Source organism: Ceratosolen solmsi, unplaced genomic scaffold, assembly GCF_000503995.2.
Source record: "Ceratosolen solmsi marchali unplaced genomic scaffold, CerSol_1.0 scaffold10, whole genome shotgun sequence".
Classification (NCBI taxonomy): Eukaryota; Metazoa; Arthropoda; class Insecta; order Hymenoptera; family Agaonidae; genus Ceratosolen; species Ceratosolen solmsi.
The window spans coordinates 13,923,400-13,939,932 of NW_011948412.1; the positions used below are offsets into that span (position 1 = coordinate 13,923,400).

Below are 16,533 nucleotides of genomic sequence, written 5' to 3' on the forward strand. Positions count from 1 at the left end.
AACTTTGATTAAAGTCCAAAGGGGAAGAAGAGGCCGAGCGCCTCGAAAACGCACTCGCTCGGCTTACCCGAACGACGAGTGCTCTTGAAATCTCTTATCCTCGTACTTTTGAAAGTCTCTGAAGTTAAACAGACATTTATTACGAGCTATTGCCATATAAATACGCGGTTGAGTCGAATCAACGGGCGGGTGCGTCTTTGGGCCCGGTACTTCAAAAATCGTCGCGATTTCCGTGCGCAAAACTCGTTCCCGGGGCACATAACTATATCCTCTCTTACTCCCTCTCGCGTTTCTCGGAATTTGGCTCAGTCGGGGACCGGGGCCCCCAATGTATTATGTACAACGCCCTGCAGGTATACGCATTCGCAAAATATCCCTCCCCGGGGAGTAGGTGGGGGAGGAACAAAAGCAGAGCACGCGCACGTACAAAGGACGCGCGCATCGTGTATCCCTTTCTGCGTCTCCTTCAAAATTGATTGCGAGGGAGGATGAGAAGGAGGTGAATAGGTGTTTGTTTGGAGGCCCCGGCTTTCTAATGATTTTCGAGGGAGGTATTTTGATCGGGCGTTTAGATGGACGTACGTCCCGGTCTGATACAATCATGCTCTGTCAGTCTGGAGAGTTGATTACATTTCTTCTTTGGGATATGGAAGGATGTAAGCAATGTTTTTGAATTATTAAGGTGCTACTCGTATCTCTAAGGCATCTCCTAAAATACTTCTTTTACGTGAATTAGCCGGGAAATTTTTAATATTCCACAGTCGTGCAAGGTCTTGCTAGCTACTATCGAGCGGTGTATTATAAATTCTAATTAATGAACTATAGAGAAATCTCCAATAAATATATATTTACCGAATTATCGAACGATTCCTTAAATTACTTCCTCTACGAACGCGTCAATTTATCCCTTATCTCATACTCCTCGCTTCAAAAGCCGCTCTTTAAAATAATTGAAATAAGACATGTAATACGAGCCTTCCTTGCAATCCCCAGCTCGTATAAAATAATACTGAAATCTTAAAAAGCACGAGTTTTCGTTTTTTGTGAAACTCGCCCGAAAATTTCGATCGACACCGGCAGCTTCTCCAGCGCTCACCACCGCATCTCCGATTTCTTGCGGTTTTCCCTTCGCGCCGAAACGGCCCATCATCATCTTATCCCCGGGAATTTCGCGAGTAATTTTCGAGGCGAATGCTCATGTGATTTCACCAAGTCGTTCGACTTCTTTTTCATTCGGCTTTTATACGTGAAACCGCCTCGTCTTGCGTGAGGAGGGAGATATGCGGGATCGAAATTTTTGACGATTTTAAAGTAATCAAAAGTTTTTCGGACGAAACCATCGCAATGTGCTGTGCACTTTTTATTTTACACACTCTTGTAGAGTTTTAAAGATATCTAGTGTCATTATTCGCGGATTAATTCTACATTTTTATTAGCTACGAAGAAAATTTTAGAATGTAATTTTATCGACCGTGATAGAAGAAATACATAAATTTGTACATGGCATGGACTTAGCAGCACATTAATAATCATAATATTTTAACGTGATAGCTTTATTTGAAAAACTTGACAAAAGTATTATGTGAACGTTAATTTATAATTGCTCTACATTACGTAATTCTTGGCATTTAGATAAAGTGACTTACAGTTATTGTAGACACATAACGCATATGATTATTAATTATAGGTTGAAATTTTAACGACGATATTTATTAATAAATTTTATGTGAAATATATTTTACTATCATTTAAATTCATGATAAAGAATTTTTTCAAGAATATTAAAAAAAAAATATATAACAAAAAAAAAACACAAATAATTCAAATGTGGCTCAGCAGCTCTCGTCTCGCATCAGACAATAAACTCATCTACACCGATTCTCCTCTGACTATTAATAAATTTACTTGTGCTTCATTTTGCTCCTGATCTTCAAAGTTTAATAAAGAAATCCAGAATTAGATATCGCACTATTATGGAGTAGTATAAAATGGCCCGTGGTAGATATATAAAATGGCAATGCATTTCCTGAGATCAAGAGCGAGAAGGATATACTCTTAGCTCTCGGGCCGACTGATAAAATCGAGAAGCTAGAACGCCAATTACGAGAAATGGCAAAACGCATGCGCAATGAAAAATTTTGTTCTATCTATGTGTATATACGTATTAGTATGCAATATTTATTTTCTCGTTCCATATTGCTGGCTTACTAATGGGGGCCACAGTTAATAATAATTGAGGTGAAAAAAGACTATAGAATTTAGGTTTGTTTTATAAATAGCTTATATCGACATCATTGTTGAAATAATTCATTGGTTTTTATTGATATTGTGCCATTTTGCATTGTATTTAGATTTCGTACATAAGAAAGAGCAAAATTACAGCGAGCACTGTTTGTTTCATTTATTTCCTATTTACTCGTTATTGCCTACATTCAATTTCAGTATTAATAACGGATGATTAAAATCTTAATACAATAAATATATAGTGATGGACCGTTTGAAAAGATTCGTATAGTAGAAACGTAAACGTATGGTATATATATATATATATATATATATATATACATATAAATAATGTAAACATATATAATACATCTGATTTATTCCGTGAAAAGACTTTTGTTTTCCATAAATTTACTTTAAAAATATTTGTAGTTTCTAATTGCGTATTCAACTACAATCTAGACAACTACTAATGATAAAAAATCATTTTCTGAATATATCTCGACTGGTTGAATTAATATTTTCGTGTATCACATAAAGATTTAATATTTCACCAGGTATATTCAAGGAAATTTTCTAAAACTTTCTCTCCAAACTTTCTAGAACTTTGCAAAAATAAGTTAAATTAAAGCCCACACGCATGCACGTATGCACAATGAGAGAGACAGCGGGAGACACGGACAGAGAAAGAGACGAACACAGAGTGATAGCGAGCGGAGAGGAAAGCAGGAAGGACGAGAGAGAGAGAGAGAGAGATAGAGAGAGAGAGAGATGTTAATACATCAGCGTTCGTCTTGAATCAATGGCACTATGCATGCCGCTCGAGCTCATCCATTTTCCAAAGCGTGTAATTACCCAAGAAGAAAATTTCGCGATTTACGACGGAAGTCGCAATCGATGATCCTTTGCTCCTTCCCTCCCTTCGCCCCCTCAACGCTGCAAAGGTGGGCCGCCGACTCACCACGCAGCATCGAAGATGAGAGAATCAGAAGGAGGGGAAAAAAGTATTTCAGCACCGCGTCGCGAAACAATGCACGAGGCCGATGCACGCATACATATCCCGTATTATCGATAGCGCCGATCTCACGGCGCACGTCCCTCCCCCCTCTTCTCAATAATCCCGCGATACTGTTTATTAGGCATGTGCGCCTTTGCATATTATAATCGCCTGTATTGATCGGCCCTATATGTGCGCTGTTGAAGTTTTACGAGCGAACTTTTTGTGCGGATGATGCGTCGTCTACGTAAGATTTTTCTGCGATCGCGTTTCATTTTTTTCATCTTGAGTTTGCATATATCTATATATATATATGCATATATATGCAAACCATATATATATAGAATGAGAGAGAGAGAGAGAGAGAGTGTGTGTGTGTGTGTGTGTGTGTGTGTGTGTGAGAGAGAGAGAGAGAACTGAAGGCGTACAGTATGGACTGGAGTAAAGTAAAGATAAAGAGAAAGAAGCGGAAGCTTGGCGGCGTTTGAGGAAAAGTACGATTGAATTTATTATAGAATTAACAGCGCTGAATTATCGATAAAATGAAATTGACTTTTTATGACGATTTTAATTACCCCGCATGGTATATCCCAACGATTGTTCAGGAATTATTAATTTTGGAAATTAAAAAGCAATTGTATTATATTGACTTGACATAGAAAGTGTGTTGTAAGCAACGTCGACATTATAGATTATATCTGAATATAATTATAATTTCTCTTGTCACTGCTCGTACTTTCAATTAGTGATAAAACTGCATTGTTTCTACTGAACTGAATACGTTCTTACTCAAAATTAAAAGCATTAAAAGCGATTGCTAGTGAAAAAAAATGTTTGAAAGGACTCCTGATCATTATCTTAAAATTCATAGCTGGAAATTATATGTTGTATTTGGAGTTTAAAATGTAATAAATACAGAGATATTAATATTTTTGGCATATTTCTCGTGCTGATCCAATGTTAGATTCGTTGCATTTGTGAACATTTTTAAATGATCGGTCGTAGCTGTAGTTTTGGGGAAACCTTGGAAGTTGCCTAAAGAAATCTTCATGGCTAAGCTCATAATGAATTCTTGAAAGTCCGACGTATTGTACCCGCATCCATAGGATTCCCTTCTCTCTTAGTTTCTCTCTTCCCCTCTTTTAAATTTATAGTCTGAAATATTTCCGAGACAGATTAAATCGCTAAATTTTTTGCTCTGCTACCTTGTAATTAGCAGTTCGAGGACGCAGTTTGAGTGACATTTTGCTTCTTGCTATGGTTTTGGCGGTCGTTAATTTTTCTACATAATATTCCAAAGAATTATTAGATCTTATTAAGTTTTTAGAATTCCTTTTACTATCATTCTTTTACCGAATTTTATTATTCTGATGGATATTGAATTATTTATTTTTTGTTGGGATTTTTTTCTTTCTTTTATATATAAGTCATGCTATGAATAATAGCAATTATTTCCGAATTCCTGTAAATTAACAAAGATTAAATATAAAATACCTGGGACCTTAATAAAAGAACAAAAGAAAAAGAAAGGTAAGAAAGAAAAAGCCAAGGGCAATTAATGATAATACGATAAACCTTACGTTGTTTAAAGATTATATGATAATTGGACATATGTGCGAATGATGACGATTACATCCGTACACAATTACTTGACTAGAAATACATTGATAGTTAAATCGTCCAATTAATATTTTCATATGCAAGTAAGTGTAAAATGACAATATATAACGTAGTCGCATTCGAATCAAAGTAAAAGTTGAAAATCGGTCACCATTAAAAGCACACGCCGTAAGAAATAATTATCATATTATAAATCATATTATAAGGCCTTATCATTTACATGCAAAATTACGATGACAAACCAATTCTCTGCCGAACATATTCTCTGGCCCGCTCCATACGTCGACAATAAATTCTGCACTAAGGAATTCTTCGTTTCCGCTACGATGCAAAATTATGCAAGACATTCGGTGTGCATTATAATATAAAAAAAAAAAAAAAAAAAAAAAAAAAAAAAAAAAGAAAGAAAGAAAAAAGAAAGAAATGAAAAGAAAAAAGAAAAGAAAATGAAAGAGAGAGAAAAGGGAAAAAAACTACTGACTAATCAGCTTTCCGTAGTCTCCATTGTCACGTAGGTCGATGGACGGGGTTCGCCTAATTTGCATGACAGAATTTCTCGTGCGTGTATCACGATCGCATGGGCAGAGGCGACGCCAGGCGGACGATCGATCAAATTTTTCAGTCGACAGACCTTCGGAGACAGTTATCGAGCGAGAGCTGTCCGACATCGAGGTTGGCATCATTATCAACCGGCTCGGATAGTAATGCAGTTCGAAATCTTTCATTTTCATGTCAGACGTTTGGCCAAAAATGCTAAATCGATATAATTACCCTTTATTATTACGTTAGTAGCAATGTTTATGAAACATTTTACTAAGCATCGGTATAATTATTATTTTTCCCATTTTTTTTTTTTTTATTTTTTTACTAGAGAGAAGACTGTGCTACTCGAGCAAGAAAATTTTCTTTAAAAGACACACGGTTTCTTTATTCGAGTTTCTCTATTTGTCAAAACAAAACAAAAAAAAAAAAAAAAAAAAAAAAAAAAAAATACAGAAAAAAAGCATAAAACACATGTATGTACGCACGGAATCGACCGAGACAGGAACCATCGTATTCGATTTTGATAAATCGAATGGTATTAATAATTCATATTCATAAAATTGATTATTAATCGCTAATTGTATATGGGAAATTAAGTATGCACGCAATTTGCATTGTTTATATAATAGTTAAAAATTTATGGACATAATGAATTTCACGACGATTATTATTTGATACGAAAGTATCCTTAACTTACCATTGTGTATTTATTGTAAATGTTTGTTTATTTACATGTAATGCATAATTTTATGTAAAATGTGTGTTATATCTTGTATCTATACTACATAATTTTGTTATATTATACAACATAATCTCTTAAGCAGTTTCTTGCAAATACGACTGACATGTCTCCATCTTAGTATTAGAATTTAATTTTTGTCTTATTTTTTCTGTTTCTTTTTATTTGCTTGTATGAACTTCTTAATAAAATTATTAAAAATTACTACGTTTTTTTTTTCTTCAAATAAATCATTATTTCTTGAAAGAATAAAAACTAAATAGCATTGCGTATGTGAAGGAGTTTTAATTATCTACTAACTAAATTGAATAAGCACATGAATTATCATCTTATTCGCCGGTCCATAGCTTGTAAGTAAAATTAAAAAACGAAAGGAGAAAATTTAAATCAATGTATATGATAATGAATTTATGCGCTTCAATTCCATAAATTGTTCGTGCAATGTATTAGCGCGGGCCATTGTTAACAATTCTCAATTATTCAAAATTCATGATAAGACAGTAATGCTGCATATTTAGAATGACTTATTAAAAGTATTGTCATATACGCCGATTTTCCAAAATGAAAGACAAAAAAGAACAGAAAAAAAGAATGAAAGAATAAGAGACTAGTAGAATTTTGAATGCTGGTGTGGTATCGCCAATGCACGGCACTTCATCGAACAGCACAATAATATAGCAATTAGAAATTAGAAGTATTAGAATAATATTTTCAAGAGAGAAAATGAGTAACCGAATGCAAAGTAAAAGAGAAATTAATCGGACGATTATTAACGAAGGTGCGTTACCGTTGAGCCAGAATCCATATCGTCCAGTAGATATACCTTATCGCCATTATTATATTTGTCACGCAAAAATTGCAACGATTCAAGCTTTGGTCCGCAGCCCGTGCACCACATACAGCCACGTATAGCTACGTATAAATAAATAAACCTAAATGCAATGCCATCGTTGCCAGTAATTAAAACTGAAGAGCAACGATGCCGTACGAAAAGGTTACGAAGGAAGCAAGTAAAGAAACGCCTTTTCGGTTGCAGCGCTCCTGCGTCAGAGTATGTCGCCGGTCTCCGCGGAGGCGCTCATCGGCTCGAGCGGCACGACTCCTCCCGGCGGCACGAAGACGAGCTCCGGGGGTGGTGGAGGCGGCGGCGGCGTCGGCGGCGTCGGCGGCGGAGGCGGCAGCAGCGGTGGTGGCAGCGGTGGAGGAAGCAGCGGAGGAGCCGGCAGTGGAGTTGGTGGTGGTGGTGGCGGTGGTGGTGGTGGTGGTGGTGGTAGCGGTGGTGTCAGTGTCGGTGGCGGAGGCGGCGGGGGCAGTGGAGGAGGCCTACCCCAGCCGATGATCGACTACTCGCGCTATGTGCGCCGCTACAGCAGTGGCCAGGAGTGCGGAAGCTCGTACTGCAAGGACCTCGGCTGTCGCGAGCACTTCCACTGCCTCGACTGCAGCGGCCGCGTGTTCGTAAAGAAGGAAGAGATGATACGGCACTTCAAATGGCACAAGAAGCGCGACGAGTCGCTTCAGCACGGCTTTATGAGGTACTCGCCGACCGACGACTGCGCCGACCGCCACCCTGGCAGACAATGTCCCCACAATCGCAAGCAAACCCATTACCATTGCATCCACGAGAACTGCGACAAGGTCTATATATCGACCTCGGATGTGCAGATGCACGCGAATTATCATAGGAAGGACTCGGCCATCATCCAGGAGGGCTTCCAAAGGTTCCGGGCGACCGAGAGCTGCGCGACCGAGCACTGTCCCTTTGCCGGCCAGAGGACGACGCACTTCCACTGCCGAAGGACCGGCTGTCGATACACGTTCAAGAACAAGGCTGATATGGGTGAGGCCGATGACCTTCCTACCCTCCAGCGACGCCCCTTGTTCTCTAAATTTTTCGCGCTGGCCTTTCATTTATCGAGATTTAACGAAAGAAAGAGAGAGAGAGAGAGAGAGAGATAGATAGATAGAGAGATAGAGATAGAGATATATAGAGATAGATAGACAGATAGATAGATAGATAGATAGATAGATAGATTGATTGATTGATAGATAGATAGATAGATAGATAGAGAGGGGGGGGGGAGAGTTTTTTGAGACATAAGTGGCGGTAAGGATGATCGGCTGGCTGTTCAGTATCGCACGCGCAGTTCAATATGTAAAAACTCGCTCTTAAAAATTTAGAGAGCAAGATGGATACGTGTTGTCTCCGATGGTTTCCAATCTCGATTAGCATCCGACGATAATGCGCTACCTACCCCTCGTAAAACTTTTTGCAATTGCACCACAGCTATAACTTTATTATGTACATGCATTGTAAAATGAACGAACGAACGAACGAACGAACGAGCAAATGTTTCAATCCTTGGTTAATGTATATCTATTTCCAAACTAATTGCTCACGTCCTCTTATAATTCATCGAGATCTCTTAAAACTTTCATTGCTAAAATTGGTTCTGTACATCCGCAGCTTTTCTGTTCACTGAAATGTTAAAATTCTTCACGATCGCATATCGCGTCAAATAATTACAGCTGATTTATGTCTAATGCAAAGAGAAAACACTATTTAAAAACTGCAATGCAAAATAATAATCAATCACGCATCATTGAATTAGTCTCATTTGCTCATAGAATTGGAAAAGTCGAGTACTCATGTCTCTTTCTCTACAGACAAGCACAAGTCATACCACATAAAGGACGAGCAGTTGTCACGCGACGGCTTCAAGAAGTTCATGAAGTCCGAGGCCTGTCCGTTCGAGCAGTGTCGCTTTTCCCGCGTCTGCAATCACATCCACTGCATCCGCCCGCAGTGCAGCTACGTCCTTCATTCTTCGGGGCAACTCTTCTCTCATAAGCGCAAACACGAGCGTAACGATTCGGAGCTCGCCTACCGGAAGTACAAGCAGGTCGGGGGCGGAGGCGGCGGTGGCGTCGGCGGCGGTGGTGGTGGAGGTGGCGGTGGCGGTGGTGGCAGCAGCGGCTCCGGTATACGAGGACCAGGCTCGTGGGCACCGGACGAAATGGGGCCCCAAGGGCTGTCGCTCAGTCTTAATGGCGAGAGCTCCAACGAGGATCGCGGCTCGCCTTCGTACTACTCAATGGACGATTCCTTCCAGAGCGTCAGTGACCTCGCAATGGACCTCACGGCAACGACAATGACCATCTTGGGAGCCGGTGGTGTCGAACACCAGCAGCAGCTCACTTCCACGGAATTAGGTGAATAAATAAATGATTTTGATTTAGCGAGAGAAGCAGAAGCCACTTTGGCCTGCGAACTGCACTTACTAATAATGCAAACACTTTTAACAAAGTGTATACGCCTTATGATGGAATGTGACTTATCATAATGAACTGTTCTCATTAATTGCTGCTCGTTCCATCCGATGGTTTTGTTCTTGCTTACTGGACTATTCATGTCATCCATATCATTGACATATCACTCAGCATTCATTCATCGACACTCGATACTCCTAAGCTACCACAGCACACAACCGACATACACATTACGGAATCCCGAGTTTCGCAACTCGTGTACCTTATTAAATCAACCTTTAAATTTAACTTTCCGTAAAAAAAAAAAAAAAAAAAAAAAAAAAAAAAAAAAATAGTAAATAAATAAATAAATACAAATAATAAATAAAAATAAAAATATTAAAGCGAAATGAATTGGTAAATGCTAAAGTCAAGCACTCGAAACAAAATCATCGAGCTTTCTTCAAACAAGCATCCACGTTTCCAAATACAACGTCGTAATAAATATCGCTTGCCGAATCGTAAGTAAATTTTACTCCTTCGAATCGTCGTGAAGCGCACAACGAGATCCGACGAACACGACCGAGTGTATCCTTCGGCTGCGTGCCAAGAAGAGTCGCGAAATATGATAAACGCAGATTACAGAGCCACTAATGCAAAACAACTATTGACATATTTCTTCCTTGTATATAGCCTATCTGATGCCGGCACCGGTGGATTGTAATTGCGGGCTCGGCAAGGATCACTACCACTGCGCCCTGGATCGGTGCGGCGCCACTCTCCGCGATCCCCGCGAGGTTCGCGAACATCTGCGCGAGCACGAAACCCAGGAGCGCATAACCGACGCTTTCTTCGAGGAGGGGGGCTGCGAAGAGTCGATCTGCCCCTACGCCGATAAGGAGAAGCACTATCATTGTAACTGGGAGAACTGTCGTGAGGTCATCCTCGCCACAGACAAGCCCTTTCGTAGGCTCCAGCACTACAAAATCCACGAGTACAGTAGACAGCTCAACCTCTCGTGCGCCTCGCATCCCCTGTCCTCGGACGTTACCCTCACCCACTTGACCAACATCGACGCGATGTTCAGGCGGAAGCGAGGTCGACCGCCCAAGAACAGAGTCATCGAGATCTGGAGTGGTGGCGATCCGACGAGCCACACACAAGATTCGCCCCAGGCGATATTCACTAGCTTCAAGCTACCAAAACCAACGCCCTCGGCCGCAGCGACCACCGCTACCACCACCATGACCATCACGCCCTGTCATATGCCCGGCGACGACAGGGAAGGCAGCCTCTCACCTACCAATGGAGATCCCGTTGGATTCTCCACTTACAATCAAGGTATTTACATATATACAGATTTTACGCTTTTTCAAGGTAATCGAGGCGCGCTTAATTAAGTTAGCCGCATTAATGCCGTTAAAAGACAGGTAAAAATTCTCCAAATTTCAAGACCCCCGACTCTGTGCGCAATAATATACATATATGTAAATGAAAGATAGAAAAAAAAAAGAAAAAAAAAAATACTCGCGTGTACCAAACAGCACATGAACAAAACGTAAACGATCGACCTCTCCGCAGATGCTTGTCCGGATCTCTCTTGCGCATTGCGCTCGAGCAGGCACCACCACTGCTCGCAGCCGCGCTGCCACTTCTCAACCGACCGCCCGGACCAGCTACTCATGCATAGCAAGGACTTCCACGACAACGTGGACATACCGCCGGGATTTGCGTTCTTCGATCGTATGGTCGACTGTCGACTCCCCGGATGCCACAGCAATCGCGTCAATCGCCATTTTCACTGCACGCGCCCGGGCTGCGGATATTCTTTCGTGCGCTACTCGACGATGGCGCTGCACGAGAAGCAGCACAACGAGGGCATGTCCGTAGCCGAGGAGACGATGATGCAGGAAACGAAGCCCCGGATACACGTGAAGAACCCGGCGGAGCTCATCGACAAGCTCAGCGAGAGTCTCGATGAGGCGAGGGCCGAGCAGAAAGACCTCGAGCTCGCGAGCCCCGGCGACGGTAGTAATAAGACTACGGGTGAGCACACCTCTGGACTTACTCTAATTGTTGGATTTGCACGATTTAGAGACGTTTTATCGTATCTTTTTATTATCAATTAGTACAAGTTTATTAGTGCTCGGTATTTTTTTCTCCCTTTTTCCTCATTTTTTTTTTTTTTTGTTTTTTTTTGTTTTTTTGTTTTTTGGTTTTTGTTTGTCAGACGTACTGAAGCCATTCGATAGGATACTTTTACATATATTATATTATACTATACATATTCGTAATTTGCTGGTTGATTTTATTCATTTAAATCTAGCTACTGTTCTATTATTTACCTTAGCTTTATGAAATTTTATTATTATCTCATTGTTTATCAATTATTATTATTATTATTATTATTATTTTTATTTTTATTTTTATTACTGTTGTAATTATTATTATTAATATTACCATCACACCCACTACTGCTACCACTACTATTACTAACGCTACCATAATAATTATAGTAATTCTTATTATTGTTATTATTGTTGTTGTTAAATATTGCCTTGTATTATATTTTATATTTTATATATTAAATTATATTTTTTTATCACTGCCTCAAGTTAATAACTTTTGTCATAAATCGGTAAATACCTCTTTATTGAAGTACGGGGATATAAAGTTAATCCATAATATACAAAATAATTGAACAATGATTTTTGAATATTAAATATTAAATAGTAAGCTTACAAACATTTATGCTCGTGGCTATCAAATGCTTATAAATTTCAATGTCGATATCAAATATACATTTAAGAAATTGATATGGAGAATACAATGATTTTACATATCGTTATAAACATTAAGAAATAAAATCCATATTAATTCGCAAGCTGATAAATAAATTAATGGTAATATAGCGGTAGCTAGAACTTAAGTATGCATGTAATTTGCACGTATCTATTGTATACTTTCTTTAAAGAATGGTCAGTGTTGATTTAAAAAATTTCAACCATGTAATACGTACAGATCGATCTTTAATCAAAATTCAATAAAGCATTTAACGTCAAGTATCTCACTGTCTGTCGGAAAGGAAATTTATATTTTATGTTGTTCTGTAAATATAACAAGTAAGAAATGCAATATAATAATTTTATTCATGAAGAAATATAAGGTAATATCCAAATGACAAGTAAATTCACATTTTACACGACATTTCTGATCAATCTTTTACAAAATTCATATCTATGAAATACGCTAATAATTTACAAAACCATTTAAATTCATTATAAGCAAGAATTTTCCATTATATTTTTATGATCTATAACATGCAATTTTTCAATCTTTACACACTTAATTAAGATTTTACAAAAACAAATATGTATATATATATATATATATATATATATATATATATGATGATGATGATGATGACGATGATGATCTAGCGAATTCCAGTGGCATACGAAATGTAAAATGTACGACATTTTGTAAGTACAATAAAATCCGATCTGATAAAATTTTTCTACGTATACTCGGTAGTAGGTGTGAGCGTGTATGTATTTGTGCGTGCGTGATTTTGTTTAATTAGAGTCGGGACGTACATTTGAAGTGTTGGTTGTTTTTGGTTGATTGTTGCTAGTGGTGAGGGCGGCAGGCACCTATTATCCGGTCAGCGGACCGCCGAGCGAACCCACACTACCGGGCGCCATACTATCCATGCGAGCTTCCGTGCACCAAGGTTCGTGTTTAAGTTCTCTCTCTCTCTCTCTCTCTCTCTCTCTCTCTCACACACACACACACACACACACACACAAACACAAACATAAACACACATTAAACCCCCTCCACGCACACAGAGTTTCTTTTTTATATACACACATGCATGCATGTATATGCACCCACGAATCGCGCGCACATATATACGTATGTAGTTTGTGCGTGCGTGCATGCGTGCGTGTCTCTCTCTCTCTCTCTCTCTCTCTCTCTCTCTCTCTCTCTCCCTATCCCCCAACCTTCCCTATCTTTTACTCTCTATGTCGATCTATCTTTCTCTCCTCGTTTTATTTATTTTTTTCTTCTTCTTTCATACATAGTGCATTTTTTCGTTTACAATAATATGAAAGCAAGCTCAAATCTATCTATCTACTTCTTTTTATTCACTATAATAAATCTTGTTTTGTTTTTTAAGGTATTTATAGATGCTAGATTTGTATAAATTTCATCTGTGCCAGTATTGGGTATTAGATTGATATTGAAAAATTATAGACATTATTATTAAGATATATTAAAATTGGAATAAATTAAGACCTTTTGCATGATGCAGATCAGTGATTTTAAAATATTTATAATGCACTGTAATTATAATTCGTACGATGTATTTAATGAGTAATATTTTTAGTGTATAAATAGCAAGTAAAATTAAATTACTTAATACATTATTTCGTTTATTTAAAACGAAGCAACTAATTTTAATCAAATATTATTTTATCATTTTGATGATTCAATATAAAACGAAGTAGTTAAATAATAATCTTTGCTAAAATAACTTTCCTTTCTACATTTAATATTTCATAATTAAATTAACACGAGCATCAATCATTTTATTGAAATTGCTTTGCTCTTATTCCTATATACCGTGGAAATATCTTTTATAAAAAAAATTAATAAACTTATGTCGCCGATCAGAATAACTAATGAGATTCAAGAGATTTTTGCAAATCTTAAAAAAATGATGAAAAAGCCGATATAAGACTTTGGCATTGTCTCATCATTGTTTCGCATAAAGATTTTAATAATAAAAGTTTAATAATGAGCCTGAGAATATTACACAAATTTCAAGTTAAGAAACTTACGTGCAAAGATATTTCCACGGACAAGCGGACAGACGCACATTATTTCGTAAAAGTTCATCTAATGACAATATCCCTATACTCAACACAGTCGTAAGAACCTCAATAACAAATGATCTATGGTTGCAGAGCCTACCCAGCTGGCTCCATCGACGAGCTCGATCACCTCGCCGACCTCGTCTTCCTCGTCGCATACGCTGTATGGGCCCGAGCAGAGCTGTAGCCGCCCATTCTGCAAGCTGAAACGTAAAAACCACTACCACTGCAACGCCTGCAATCAGGCATTTTCCGAGCTCGACCGCCTCGTGGCCCACATTGCCAAGCATTCGACAGGCGCGATCCTCAGCCAGCAGCAGCAGCCCCAACAGCAACAGCAGCAGCAGCAACAGCACCAGCAGCAGCATCAACACCAGCAGCACCAGCAACAGCAACAGCAGCAGCAGCAGCAGCAACAACAACAGCAGACGCCACTGCCGCAGTCGCATGAGCAACAGCAACAACAGTCGGCGAACAACCACCAACAACTGGTCCACCACGAATACTTGACGCAACTCTCGCAACAAGCCCAGAAGCACGACTTTATGGCTCAGAACGTGCAGATAGCCCAGAACATCCAAAACTTTCAGAATCAGATGCAGCGGCAGATGCAACAGAGTCTCAAACAGCAATCTCTACCTTCGAAGGAAATGAAACTCGAGTCCGGTAATCAGGTGCAGCAGCAAATCCAGAGCTCGACCAACATTAAGAGGGAGCAGCCCGAGGCGCACGAGGTCAACAGTGTCTCCATCATCGACAACCACGAGAACGGACAGCAGCCACAGCTGACCCAAGTCATGGCCGGGCCAAACGTCCAACAAGGGCCACCGAGCTTCGAGCTCGATCTTAGCCACGGCTTCCACTTTCCCAGCCCAGCCGTCATGGCCGCCATGAACCAGCAGATAGCCCTGATGAACCAAGCGCTACCGCCGTTCCTCCAGCATGGCGGTGCCATGTACGCCGGGGCGCCCGGTCTCATGTTCGCCCCCGGACTACCACCGGGAAACTTCCTCCCCCCCGGCAGGGACGAGAATCCCCTGGCCTCGCTTGCTGCCAACCTCAATCTGACGAAGCGCTCGCTCTCGCCCCCAGACTCGAATTCTCCGGAGGCGAAGAAGCAGCGACTCCACCACTCGATGAGGATGCTCAAGGACGAACCAGTGCCCGAAGGCTACATCCGCTTCCGCTTTAACGAAGACTGTCGGTACCCGCACTGCGGCTACCGGGAGCATCAGACTCACTTCCACTGCATGCGCCAAGATTGCGGCTATTCGTTCTGCGATAAGACGCGGTTCGTCCAGCACACGGCTAGGCACGAAAGGCTCGACACCCTTATGGGCGGCGACTTCCAGCAGTACAGAGCGAACGTACCTTGTGGCAGAAGCCAATGCGCCTACACGTCGTCCCTCGGCTCCATGCAAAACAAGGCCTCGCACTTCCACTGCCTTAAATGCGACTTCGTCTGCACGGATACGAATAAAGTCGTGGCCCACAGGAGGCAGCACGCGAAGCTCGACAGCATCGCCGCGGCAGGCTTCCAGAAATTCACGCCCAGTCAACCTTGCGGCGCCGTCCAGTGCCAGCACTCCGGCAAGCAGACGCACTATCATTGCCTGCAGTGCCAGTACGCGGTGCTGGGACTGGCCCAGATGTCGGCCCACAAATACCGTCACATGGATGCTTAGCATGAGGAGGACCAGCTATATCAGCGCCTGCAGAAAAACTGATAGCGGCTGGTCGCGAGTGACGGGCCCTTATCTTCTTCTAATGGGGTAAGGGGCAACGGGACAAGGGGGCGGAGACAGTGCGCGTGCAACAGACGGGGTTTCATAGTCAAGAGAAGTTATTATCATTATCATTATTATTATTATTATTATTATTAATATTAATATTATTATTATTATTATTATTATTATTATTATTATTATTATTATTATTATGATTATGATTATTACGATTATTACGATTATTACGATTATTGTTAATATTAATATTATTAATATTATTAACATTATTAATAATATTATTATTATTATTATTGTCAATATTATTAATCTTATTATTAATATTATTGATATTATTATTATTAATATTATTATTGGTTGCGATGAGTCGACGAACACTGAAATACTTCTTGTACAGATTTTATCTATAAATATTTTCTAGTGTATAGGCGTTGTAGCTTGTAATTAAACTTTTTGTGAACGTGAAGAGATAGAGAGATAAACTATGTACATTTTTACTCGACTGTGCATAACTTTCAAAGAGACGTTCTTTTTTTA

General features: G+C 39.8%; 2 protein-coding genes across 2 annotated transcripts in view; both read left to right on the forward strand.

Annotated features, from left to right (window-relative positions):
- The window catches only part of LOC105365088 (zinc finger protein castor homolog 1), a gene marked incomplete at its 3' end in the record, with an annotated part of 132,356 nt that extends 123,055 nt beyond the window's left edge, over positions 1 to 9,301 (forward strand). The window contains exons 7-8 of the mRNA XM_011503178.1: positions 7,159 to 7,962; positions 8,790 to 9,301. Coding sequence (XP_011501480.1) covers positions 7,159 to 7,962; positions 8,790 to 9,301 — 1,316 coding nt within the window. The remainder of the gene's footprint in view (positions 1 to 7,158; positions 7,963 to 8,789) is intronic.
- A 5-nt stretch (positions 9,302 to 9,306) lies between these two features.
- LOC105365096 (zinc finger protein castor homolog 1) lies at positions 9,307 to 16,018 on the forward strand. The gene is made up of 6 exons (XM_011503191.1): positions 9,307 to 9,335; positions 10,065 to 10,712; positions 10,953 to 11,417; positions 13,006 to 13,104; positions 14,345 to 14,616; positions 14,680 to 16,018. The coding sequence occupies exons 2-6, from the start codon at positions 10,073 to 10,075 to the stop codon at positions 15,934 to 15,936; spliced, it is 2,733 nt and encodes a 910-aa protein (XP_011501493.1). The 5' UTR covers positions 9,307 to 9,335; positions 10,065 to 10,072; the 3' UTR covers positions 15,937 to 16,018.
- The last annotated feature ends 515 nt before the right edge of the window (positions 16,019 to 16,533 follow it).

What these genes read in the sequence shown, in the direction of transcription:
- LOC105365096 (XM_011503191.1), top strand. Translation starts at nt 10,073, where the DNA reads ATGCCGGCACCGGTGGATTGTAATTGCGGGCTCGGCAAGGATCACTAC. An exon ending in ATTCTCCACTTACAATCAAG is followed by an intron (nt 10,713 to 10,952) that starts GTATTTACATAT and finishes ACCTCTCCGCAG; the next exon opens with ATGCTTGTCCGGATCTCTCT. An exon ending in AGCAACAGCACCAGCAGCAG is followed by an intron (nt 14,617 to 14,679) that starts CATCAACACCAG and finishes CAACAACAGCAG; the next exon opens with ACGCCACTGCCGCAGTCGCA.